The sequence below is a fragment of the Myotis yumanensis genome, unplaced genomic scaffold, assembly GCF_028538775.1.
Source record: "Myotis yumanensis isolate MYYU_CA2020_CCGP unplaced genomic scaffold, mMyoYum1.0.hap1 SCAF_1, whole genome shotgun sequence".
Taxonomy (NCBI): domain Eukaryota; kingdom Metazoa; phylum Chordata; class Mammalia; order Chiroptera; family Vespertilionidae; genus Myotis; species Myotis yumanensis.
Window position 1 is genome coordinate 208,557,567 of NW_027223752.1, and position 12,265 is coordinate 208,569,831.

At 43.0% G+C, this 12,265-nt stretch overlaps 2 protein-coding genes across 9 annotated transcripts in view; one reads left to right on the top strand and one right to left on the bottom strand.

Annotated features, from left to right (window-relative positions):
* Positions 1-766, bottom strand: part of FIP1L1 (factor interacting with PAPOLA and CPSF1) — an 88,575-nt gene extending 87,809 nt beyond the window's left edge. For 3 of the 8 annotated variants that reach the window (XM_070396615.1, XM_070396607.1, XM_070396599.1), the window contains exon 1: positions 506-766. In XM_070396615.1, coding sequence (XP_070252716.1) covers positions 506-590 — 85 coding nt within the window. In that variant the 5' untranslated portion in view covers positions 591-766. The remainder of the gene's footprint in view (positions 1-505) is intronic. The other 5 variants (XM_070396658.1, XM_070396649.1, XM_070396641.1 and 2 more) reach the window with 2 other exon arrangements.
* Positions 767-9,101: 8,335 nt separating this feature from the next.
* The window catches only part of SCFD2 (sec1 family domain containing 2), a 348,367-nt gene continuing 345,203 nt past the window's right edge, over positions 9,102-12,265 (top strand). The window contains exons 1-2 of the mRNA XM_070396672.1: positions 9,102-10,047; positions 11,984-12,152. Of these exons, the coding sequence (XP_070252773.1) occupies positions 9,210-10,047; positions 11,984-12,152 (1,007 nt within the window). The 5' untranslated portion in view covers positions 9,102-9,209. The remainder of the gene's footprint in view (positions 10,048-11,983; positions 12,153-12,265) is intronic.

A 12,265-nucleotide genomic window follows, 5' to 3' on the forward strand; every position in this document is an offset into this window, starting at 1 on the left:
TACTCCATCTCTTTCTTTCTCTCTGAATTATTTTTAAAGCACGACTCTCAGACAAGGTGCATTCCACACCAACTGACCATCAAGAAACAAGACGTTAGTTTCACAGCATCCACTTTATTGAGCTTCTGCAGAGTAACTGCTGCTTAAAGGGACAGGAAGGGGCTGGGAGAGACGCACCAGCACTGCTCAGATCGATTTTAAACAGTAAACAATAAAAAGCGCGGAGGCGAGGTGGCCGAGCCGTCCCGGCCGGGCGGAGGGCGAGGGTCTGGGCCCGGCCCCGCCGCCGCGGGGTGCGAGCGTGTTTGGGGGTGTGGGCTGGGCGAGAGGAGGCCGAGGCGGTGGGGAGCACGCACACCGCGCCCGGCCGGGCTTAGGCCGGACCAGGTTCCGGACCAGAGGCCCCGGCGCGGCCGTGGGGGGCCAGAGAGGACGACCGTTTGCGCGCCGGGAGGGGAGGCCCGAGAGAATCCGGGAGAGGGAGCAAGGACAGGAAGTTCCGTACCGCCATAGAGCCACTCTTCCTCCTCATCCCCTCCGGTCCCGCCGCTCAGCTCCGACACTAGACGCTCGACCTCGCCGGCCGACATGGCCGCCCCGAGCACACCTTAAAGGCAGCGGTCAACAGCCCCCTCCAACCCTTTCCCCAGCCTCGCTGCCGAAGGACGTGGAAGAGGCGCGAACCCGCCAGCGAGCGAAGGAAGAAAGCGCGAGACTCAAATCCACGGGATGCGGCCGCGGCGGCGGAGGCCGCAAAGGAGACTCGGGCCCGGCCCGCCTGCGCATGCGCAGCAGCAGCAGCAGCCCAGCGGCGCGGCGCCCGTAGGTGGCTTTCTTCCGCGGCGGCGGCCCACCTGGGCCGAGTTGCGCGTGCGCACCACTTAGCCCCGCCCCTGTGGAATCCCACTTTGCCTTTTTAACTCTGGTTTCTAACGTGGCTTCCTGCGTAAGCCAGGATTCCCCCTCCTCCAACCTTTCCTCTGATAACCCACATTGCTTTGCCTGCGAGTAATCCATTGTCCCTCCCATTCTGCCCTTGAGGCTCTCTCTTCTCAACCTTCTCATTTGTTTTTTTAATCTTCCCAAAGCCCTTATTTTATTCATATGCTGTAGCAGCCTTTATACAGAATAATTACCTCTCAGCCCCGTTTCTTATGAAATAAGAAATCATAATTCATGTCTAATTTCTTGAAAAATTTTTAACAGCAAACAAAAGCAAAATTAATATATATGAAAATGATGCATTCACCTTGTTAAAACATTACAGTTGAGGTCGAAAACCCCTCATCCAGTAGTCCTTTCCAAAGAACTTGTTTGCTGTGAATCATCCTGAAATTTTTCACACATTTACTTCAGCTGAATTGTATTGTTTTATTGGGAGAACCAGAGGCTTAAAGGGTACAGCACAGAATGTATCTCTCTGTGAATTGCTTTAAAAAGACAAAACAAAAATAACTCAGCAATGTCTTCAAGATCCCTTCATGTTAGTACATATATATCAAACTATGTCCATTTTTAAGTGTTTCATAATATTCCATTGCATGGCTTTCATAAAGTAAATATGGCTATATCTCTGTTGATGTCATTTGGATTGATTTCAACTTTTCACTTTAACACACAGAAAAACCTACAATGAAGAGCCTTGTCAATGACTTCTTGCAGATTTATACAAGTCTTTCTCCAAGAGAGATCATAAAGTATGTGCAGTTTTTGTTTTAGTAGATAATGTCGAATTTTCAGGCCACTTTTGAGAGCTCATCTTTCAAGAAAATGATACATCATTGGTTAAAACTGGTGTTCTAGTTCTTAATTGTAACTACCGAGTTGCTGACTTCAGGTAATCAACATTTCTATGCTTGTTTTCTCATCTATAAAGTGGGAAAACTGAATTAGATGATCTCTAAATCCCTTTCTGTTCTAAAGTTTTCAAACAATACACTTTTCAACAGAAAGAAATCCATTTTAGTTTTAATCAATCAATATGTTTCCATATGCTCAAACCAATAAATACCATTTTCCGTTTATTTAACAGTTACTGAATACCTGGTGTTTAAGAAATGCGAAAATAAAGATATAACTAAAACATAATCCCCATCCTTAAAGAACTCTCTATTTGGAAAAGGTGGTAAAGAATTAGTTCTCCTACACGAGAAAAGATGTATATGCTATAAAAAAAGCACAAAGTGTTTACATCCTAACAATACAACACCATTTTGTCTAATTTAAATAATTCATGCAGTTTTAATCCCCCTTACTTTTGAACTCTCTTTTATCTGCTATTCCCAGTCTCCCTTACCTGTTTAGGATAATCCCTGTATCCTTCTGAAATCTGTTGAGATATAATCAACTTTGTGAAATCTTTCTTAAATTCCACTTTATCTCCTCCCATTTTTTAATTTATTCAATAAATATTTATGTAGGGTCTACCAAGTACCAGGAACTATTCTTTGCTATGTAGATTCAGCAGTGAGGAAAACAAAGTCCTCCCCTAGTGAGCCTTCATTCTAATGAGGAGATAGCCAATAAACCTAAGTGTACAATATCCTGCCCTTTACTGACAGTAATGGAGTGAAGGTCTTACATTCTGCTTGGGAGTATCATAAGGCAATCACTTATAGTTCTGTTTATTTATCACTAGTGGCCCAGTGCACGGATTTGTGCACATTAAAAGGAAATTAATTAGAAGAAATATTTTAATATCGCTATTCGATCTTTCTCTATAATAGAAGTGTCAACCAAATTCACAATGACAGATAGAAACACACTCAATTGGCACCAATGAGAGCATTATATGTATTGCATATGCGCGAGTCAACGTTTATTTTTAAATTGCCAGTGTGCATCAGATGTACCAGCCAGTTGGTCGGACTGTTGGACGGACAGATGGTCAGTCACTTAGCCTTTTATATATATAGATTCCATGAGCATATAATGAACTTTGGGGGTTTCAAAGAACAATTGTTTTTTTTGCTGAGGAGCCTCTTTTTCCTTTCAGCTGTCTGAAATGAACTTGTCTTTCAAGGCATTAGTTAAACTGAAGAATTACTGAATAATAACTGATGCATCAGAATTGCCTTCATGGAGGTAGCATTTGAGCTAAGCTTTGAAAGGAAGATTCCCACAAGCAGGGAAGCCCATAAATCACTAATAGCCAGTCTTAAAAGTCCTCTTCCTGCTTGCTTTCGAATTGAGTTCCTTGTCTGGATACACTTCCTTGGTTAAAAGTGTCTTTTTCTCCTTACTTATTGAGAGAGACTTCAAAGACAGATAGCTTGAAGATGTATAAAATTAAGACCTTATCAAACTACAATACTCCATATATTCTGATTATATTTGTTTTCCCTTTTATTATTTTTTGTGATCTGTTGGTTCTTGGCAAAACAATAACAACACAGCGTCAGTTTTAATATAGCTAGCTCTGAGAATTACTGAAAGGAAATGCTTACTAGATAATTAAAATGATGACAAGAGTACAAGAGTTAAAGATCAAATAAAAGTACTTTGCTCAGTATCTAGTAGATAGCAAGTACTCATAAATGTGTTTTAAATTAATGTCATTTAGGCCCAACTGTGCTATTTCCTGCCAACTTTAAATATGTTGCTTAAATCTCCATGTTCTTCAGTTTCCTCATCAGTAAATCAATCTATTAAAATAAATTTTACACCCACTTCTTGGGAGGATAACAAAGCTAAAAGGAGGCTTCAAATGTCAAAGCATTTAACAAGTTAGTGGCAAGCAGGTGGTACGTTATTGGTTACTGCCTTTTGTCCTTTGAACAACCTGAATAACTGCACATGTGCAGAGGTTTTCTTTCTCTCTAGATCAGGGGTCCTCAAACTGCGGCCTGCCAGGTGTTTTTGCCGCCGCTGCCTGTTGCTTAGCAGCCAACTAGTTTCTTTTTAAACCATAGTCCGGCCCTCCAATGGTCTGAGGGACAGTGAACTGGCCCCCTGTTTAAAAAGTTTGAGGACCCCTGCCTAGATATTCCATGAGCAATTAAGCCCCAATTATCCATCTTCCTCTATATTCTTATGTATTTTAACACTAAATTTTACATTGCCAGTTGTTTTTGGAAAATTAAATCATCTACTACGTCTAACTGTTATATAACCTGCACATTCTTTTTTTTTTTTTTTTAAATTTATTTCTTTATTGACTTCAGAGAGGAAGGGAGAAGGAGAGATAGAAACATCAATGATGAGAGAGAATCATTGACTAGCTGCCTCCTGCACACCCTCTCCTGGGGATCAAGCCCTCAACCCAGGCATGTGCCCTTGGCCGGAATAGAATCTGGGACCCTTCAGTCCGAAGGCTGATGCTCTATCCACTGAGCCAAGCCGGTTAGGTCCTGCACATTCTTTAATGTTGAGAACAGTTTGGTTTGTGTTTTTTTTCTGTAGTCAGCTAATCCTCTCTTACAATGTCAACCACATGGAAAGTGCTTAGTAAATTCTTAAATTGATCATTCATATGCAGGACTCAGAAATAAGGTAAAGGGAGATATGCTTGATTTTATGAGGCATGGGAAATAATTGCTGGATATTTTTAGTGAAATACAAATCACATTTAAATAAGGTAAATCTTATTATCTTAAGCATGTCATTTTAGCAGGAATTAATTTACTCTGCCATAACATCTGAGAGCAAGAAATGGAAGGAAGAAAATTCTGACACATATTATAATACAGATGAACCTTGAGGATATTATGCTAAGTGAAATAAGCCAGTCACAGAAAGAAAAATATTGTATGACTCCATTTATGAGGTAAATAGAGTTCACTTCTTAGAACCACAAAATAGGATGATGGTTGCAGGGGCAGGGGAGGGGGACATGGGGAATTGTTGTTTAATGGATAGACTGTATAGAATATAAAAGCTCTGGAGATTGTTCACAGAGCAATGTGAAAATGCTTAACACTACTGAACTGTACACTTAAAACTGGTTAAGATGGTAAATTTTATGTTACATGTATTTTGTTACAATTAAAACATCAGACAAACAAAAACATGTCCCAACCAAACTCAGTACATTTATTCCCCAAACTGTTTCTCTTTTGATTTTCCAAATCTCAGTGACGACCATTTAAGTCGGCATTAATCAGAAATGTTACCTCTGCTTCACTCGCTTTGTCAATCCAGTCACCAGGCTTTCTGGCCCTGTCTCCTTAACATTTCTTAGACACCCCTCAATGTCTATCACTGTTACCAGACAGGGACCTGCCCTGAGCAGGTCTGCCTCAGGCCTGCCTGGAGTGCTTGGGTTCTTGACTTTGTGTAGGAAAGATTTCACAACAGGAGTCCAGAGGGGTTTGGAGGTATGTTTATGAATGCTGAGGGCAGTGAAACAAAGGAAGAAATTAGGGTGTGAGAAACAACTGGGGCGAGCCCAGGCAGTGCTCTGCTTTGTCTCCAGAAATGTTATAGAAAGAAGCGAGCCAAGGAGGGCCTGTTATCAGCTCACTGGGAAGTCAGAGAAAAGGGGGCCTTGATAGGATCTGGGGTGAGACCGGGTCCAACTGCAGCTGCCCACTGTTCCCCTGGTTGCAGATCTCATGGGGACCCTTAGAAAAAGAAGTTCATGCTTGGGAAGGGGCATGGGTGTACTCTAGAGTGAGCCCACATTGAGTCTTTGTCCTGAGAACTTTTTCTTCTTTTTTTTTTTTCTTCTTCTTCTGCAGGTGAGAATCTTACAGAAGGATTTTAATAGAGTATTCTTCAGCTTTCCAGGTGCATCTTTTATATGTTGATGCATCAAAATGAGTGTATAGGGTAGTTTTGGATTATTCTTTGGTCTGTTTTACTTTTATCGTAGGTCTGTCTGGCTTTAATGGGGTATTTCTTATTTGTACCCCAACTTCATCTGTCCTTGGGTGTAGCTGGCACAAATGGTATTCATTGGGTCTTTGTTCTCTATTTTCCCAGCCCAGGGTGCTTTAAGCTATGTATTTTCTGGTTAGGGAGGAGCGGGGTAGGCAAACTTTTTGACTCGAGGGCCACAATGGGTTCTTAAACTGGACCGGAGGGAGGGCCGGAACAAAAGCATGGATGGAGTGTTTGTGTGAACTAATATAAATTCAAAGTAAACATCATTACATAAAAGGGTACGGTCTTTTTTTTTTTTTTTTTTTTTTTTAGTTTTATTCATTTGAAACGGGCCGATCCAGCCCTCGGCCCTCGGGCAGCAGTTTGCCCACAGCTGGTATAAACCATTTGCTTTCAAGTGTCCTTGGTTAGGGAAGATAAGGTCTTGCAGTTCACAAGCTGGCTGTAAGTTGCCCAAACTGTTTGGCCTTGTTTAATTTTCTTGTCTCAGTTTCTTCATTCCACGTGCACAGGGATCTTCCTAACTTCTTACTATCCTACTACATCACCTGTACTTATCTACTCTAGCCTGAGCGGTTGCTGTTACTGTTCCTAACTGCACTCAGCTCAAAATCTTACTGCATTCAAATAATTGTCCATGTCTTTACTAAATTTTTTTCTGCACTCCAAATGTGAACAAGTTATTTCCACTCCTAAAAATACTTTAGTAGTTCCCCTTTGGCTGCTACTATTTAGAATAAAAAATAAGACTCACCCTAATCTAGTCCCTTCTTTTCTAGTTCCTAGCTCCTATTTCTTCTTGAGTCTCTCTTTATACAATAAACTCCAGCTGTACTGAACTATTTGTAATTGCAAAGAACATGTTGTATGGTTTCATGACTAGCTTTGTTCATGCCAGGACTGCCAGGAATGCTCCTCTCCACCTGGTGAACACCTGGTTTTCTTTGAAGGCAACTAAAAACTCATTTTCTATATGAAACTTCTGACCACTTCCCTTTTTTACTTCACCCAGTCAGAATTTATTTTCCCCACTTTGTAATTTTTAGGCATTAAAAAAATTCATCACTTTTGCAACATTTTATTGCACTTGCTTGCTTTACATGTATGAGTTCTTTTTTTAAAAAAAAAATCTTTATTGTTGAAAGTATTACATATGCCCCCCCCCCCATTGACCTCATCTAACCATGTCCTCACCCCATTCTCCCACCCCACTCCCCCAACCCCAGGCCTTAACTACCCTATTGTCTGTGTCCATGAGTTATGCATATATGCATACAAGTTCTTTGGTTGATCTCTTCCCACCCACCCATCCTCCCCAGCCTTCCCTCTGAGATTTCCCAATCTTTTCCATGCTTCTCTGTATGAATTCTTTTAATTCAGGTGCTTTTGAAGGCAAGGGTGTCTCTCCTGCTCCCCCACCCCGGTCCCTGCCCCAAGGGCAAGAATCTTAGGGGAGGCTTTCAGCAGAATATTCACTAGCTTTCCAGGTGCATTTTTAATGTGCTAATGCATCAAAATGAGGGGATAATAGAGTTTGGGATCATTCTTTGATCTGCTTTACTTTTATCTTGGGTCTGTCTGGCTTTAATGGGGCTTTTGTTATTTGTTCCCCTAACTTCATTTGTCCTTGGGTTTAGCTGGCACAATTGGCATTAATTGGGTCTCTGATCTCTATTTTTCAGGCCAGGGTGATTTAAGCTATGTATTCTCTGGTTAGGGAGGAGAGGTATAAACCATTTGCTTTCGAGTGTCCATGATTGGGGAAGATTAATTCTTGTGATTCACAAGCTAGCTTTAAGTTGTTCAAATTGTTTATCCTTGTTTAATTTTCTTGCCTCAGTTTCCCTATTCTACTTGCCCAGGAATTTTCTTAGCTTCTTACTATCCTGTCACAATAAGATCTAGGATAGAAGGCAGAGATGTAGAGGCACCGTGGCTTACTTCTTTTTATATCCCCAATGTCCAACACAGTGTCTGGAATATTCTACAAGTCTATTAAAAGTTGGTTGGCTATATTGTTTATTCTACAGATATGAATTGAACATTATTTTACAAACATTTATTGAACACCTATTATATTGTAGCAGAATAGATATGTTAAAGAAAACAAGTATGTTAAAACTCATCCCGAGTCCTAGCTGGTTTTGCTCAGGGGATAGAGCATTGGCCTGCAGACTGAATGGTCCCGCTTTTGATTCCAGTCCAGGGCACAAGCCCAGGTTGTGGGCTCAATCCCCAGTAGGGGCCATGCAGGAGGCAGCCGCTCAATGATTCTCTCTCATCATTGATGTTTTTATCTATCTCTCCCTCTCCCTTCCTCTCTGAAATCAATACAATATTAAAAAAAAAAAACCTCACCCCATGATATGGCAAGTACTTATCAGTGATATCAACTGTATGTTTTGTATTGGAGGACTGAGAAGGAAGATAGGATGATGATAGTAGTGGTGGTGACTTAGGAATATCCTCATTTGGAAGGTGAGGATACATTGATACTTCCTTAGAGATGAGCACATCTCTTTAAAAGTAAGGACGAGAAGGGGTTGGATTTTCAGATTTTTGGAGCAGACTAAGACTTAGTGACAATGAGATGAGGGAGGAGAGATAGAGAAAGTGAAAATGAGACCAGGAGATTGTTTATGAGACCTGTGTGCAACAATGTATGTGACAACATCTATAAATTAAAAAACATTACAGTTAGTTGTTTTAGCTCAGGCTGCTCTCAGTTTATTCATTCATTTATTTAAAAAAAATATTTTTATTGATTTCAGCGAGGAAGGAAGAGGAAGAGACAGAAACATCAATGATGAGGGAGAATCAGCTGCCTCCTGCACGCCCCACACTGGGGATCAAGCCCTCAATCCAGGCATGTGCCCTGACAGGTAATCCAACCTGAAACCTCCAAGTTCATAGGTTGCAGCTCACCCACTGAGCCACTCCAGCAGGACGGCTGCTTTGAGTTTAGGTGGAGAAAGGGGCTGTACTTTTAGAGAGATGTGCTCATCTCTAAGGAAGTATCAAACTTTGGATTCTCAGGGGCCGGGAAAGGTCATCTGAGCAGGCAGGGAGAATGAAAAGAACATAGTTCAGCTATTCCTAGGCAGCTTCCTCCTCTCCCTCAACTTTCCAGGAATCCCGTAGCCCCGGAGCCCCGCCCACCTCTCCCCAGCCCCGCCCACCTCTTCCCAGCCCGCAGCCTTCTTACAGGAGCGGGTCTCCGGACCTGCCAATCACGCCCCGCGACGTCATCACCGTGCGCAGCCTCTGGACGAGTAGGACGCGGCCCGCGTGTACCGAGTTGCCTGTCAAAGTCTCAAAGAGCCCAATTCCCGGAAGCTGTGAGTTCTGAGGAAAGTTTTAGTCCCTGAGTGTGCGAATCCCCAACGATGAGCGCCCCGGGCGTACAGTCCTTTACCCAGCAGGGTTGGGAGCAGGTGCTGGCCAAAGCAAAACGGGCCCTGGTCTACCTGGACGCCGCCTGCGCCGAGAGCCTGCACTGGGGCTGCGGAACCACCCGGCTCTTGGAGGCGGTGGGGGGTCCTGCGTGCCACCTGCGGGAGTTCGAGCCCCAAGCAGTGGGCGGCGGAGCTAAACAGCCCAAGGCGGTGTTTGTGCTGAGCGGCCTCCTGAAAGGCCGAACCGTGGAGACTCTACGGAACATCATCTGCCGCAGTCACTTCCAGTATTGTGTGGTGGTCACTGCCGTGGACCACGCGGTGCACCTCACGGCTAATCACGTGCCCGCGGCCGCAGCGGCTGAGCTGGAGGGGCAGCAGCCAGTATTCGAGCAACTGGAAGAGAAGCTGTGCGAGTGGATGGGCAACATGAACTACACCGCCCAGGTGCTGCACATCCCGCTGTTGCTAGCCCCTGCTGCTCCCTGCCTTGCCTTGACTCCGGCCTTTGCTTCCCTTTTCCCACTGCTACCTCAGGATGTGCATCTTCTTAATAGTGCCCGACCGGACAAGAGGAGGCTGGGGAGCCTGGGTGAGGTGGACGCCACTGCCCTGCCCCCTGAGCTGCTATTGCAGATCAGGTGCCTGGTGTCGGGGCTCAGTTCTCTGTGCGAGCATTTAGGAGTGCGGGAGGAATGTTTTGCTGTAGGCTCCTTCAGTCGGATCATAGCTGCAGATCTGGCCAATTATGCTCCTGCCAAGAACAGGAGGAAGACTTCTACGGGCAGGGCCTCCGTGGTCTTTGTGGACAGAACCCTGGATCTCGCAGGTAAATGGGATTGTTGTGCAGGTCTTCATAAGCACTCCCCAAGGTTCTGGGACTTTCACTGGTTCAGCATATATTTTATCGACCTCCTGCTGTTTGTCAAGTTGAGGATACAAAGATGGACTAGATGGACACAGTCTCTGATCTCACAGAGTTTATGGTCTCTCTAGAGCAGTGGTTCTCAACCTTGGCTGCACATTAGAATCACCTGGGAATCTTTTTAACATCCTGATTTCTGGGCCTCATCCTCCAGAAATTCTGTTTCTTTGTTACTAATGATGAGGCCCAGAAATCAGGATGTTAAAAAGATTCCCAGGTGATTCTAATGTGCAGCCAAGGTTGAGAACCACTGCCTTAGAAGCACTCATGCTGGCTCTGTCTTAAGTCACTTTTATAAGCCTGATTATTATTTTTTAAGAAGAGTATAGTTTTTGGAGTTATCTGCTTCCTGAATTTGAATTTTTGCTTGGTAATTTAAAAGTTGTGCAAGCTTGCCCAGCCTGCGTGGGTCAGTGTTAGAGTGTCGACCTATGAACCAGGAGGTCACGGTTCGTCAGGGCATGGTCATGGCACGTGCCTGGATTGCGGGCTTGATCCCCAGTCAGGGGCATGCAGGAGGCAGCCAATCAATGATTCTCTCTCATCATTGATGTTTCTATCTCTCCCTCTCCGTTCCTCTCTGAAATCAATAAAAAAATATATATTAAAAGTTGTGCAAGCTTGAGCAAGTTACTTAAACTGAATCTTCTACTCTGTAAATGAGCATACAGTGGGGCCTTGACTTACGAGTTTAATTCGTTCCGTGACAGAGATCATAACTCGAATTACTCGTATGTCAAATCATTAAAGTGAACGAGTGAGACACATGATGCTGGGCTGATGTTGTGGCGTTCGCTGCGCCAACTAGCGGTGGGGTATCTGAAGCTGGCTCATAACCCGAATTTTAGCTTGCAACTCAAAGCAAAAAATCGGCAGAGAGACAGCTGGTATCTCAAAAAACTCGTTAGTCGGGACACTCATAAGTCAAGGCCCCACTGTATTAACACCTACCTATTAGAGTTGTAAGAATTAAGTGGATAATAGAGGGACGTAATAGATGTAGTATGGAGCTTAAAACCCATACATCATAAGCTCTCAATAAATGTTAGCTATTGTGATAAAGATGATGATGGTAATGAAGATGATTTCTTGAATTCTTGATTTGGTCTTTTCTATGTAGTTTTTCTGTCCAAATAATATGACATGGCAAAAACAATAGAAAGACAGAGATAAAGATAGAGATAGAGGACAGAGAGAAATTAGGAAGCAAATGTTAATTGGCTTAAAGTGGGTAAAACAAGTAAATGTTTCAAGTCCCACCCATCATTGGAGTGAGGTCTTTCAAGCAAAAATGGCTTTTGGAAAGATAACTTGGTTTCATGGGAAAAGTACTAAACTCTATCATTGGTCTTGAATTTTAATTTGATTCATTTAGTCATTTGTTATTAGAAGAGTTAATACATGTAAAGCACCTAGAACAGTCCCTGGTACTCAGGAAGCACTCTATATATACCTCTATCATTTTAAATTGTTACCATTCATTTATTTATTCTTTCCTTTATCTAGCAAATATTAGTGAGAACCTACTAGCTGCCAAGTTGTCTGCCAGATATGGTGAATATACAGTGAATTAGATAAACAGTTGCCATTATGAAGATATGGATCTAGCAGAGGGGAGATCTGCTATTCCTTATCAGGTCTGCAAGCCCTTCTTATGATCTCCGTCAGTAAAATTTGGCTCTCAAATTTCAATATAGTACCATCCTATGACACCATTTACCTGGCTGACTATATGCTGATTATCCATTCAGTATTTATTGATACACACCATATCATTAGAACGCTAATTCAGCCTTTTCCTCCCATTTTGTGAGTTCATATTTTCTGTCTGCTTAAACAGGAGCCGTTGGACATCATGGAGACAACTTGGTAGAGAAGATCATTTCAGTGCTTCCCCAGCTCCCCGGCCACACCAATGATGTGATGGTTAACATGGTAGAGCTCACTGCACTGCAGAATGAAGAGGAGAATCAGAATATGGTTGCACCAGGCTGTCTTGCACAATCCAAGTAGGATAAGTAGATTTTTTTCCCCTCTCCTCTTACTCTCCTCCCTTTTCTTTCTCTCCTAGAATGTTCTGTAGAGAGAAAAACAATGAAGAGTTAGTCTGGTTGAAAAATTT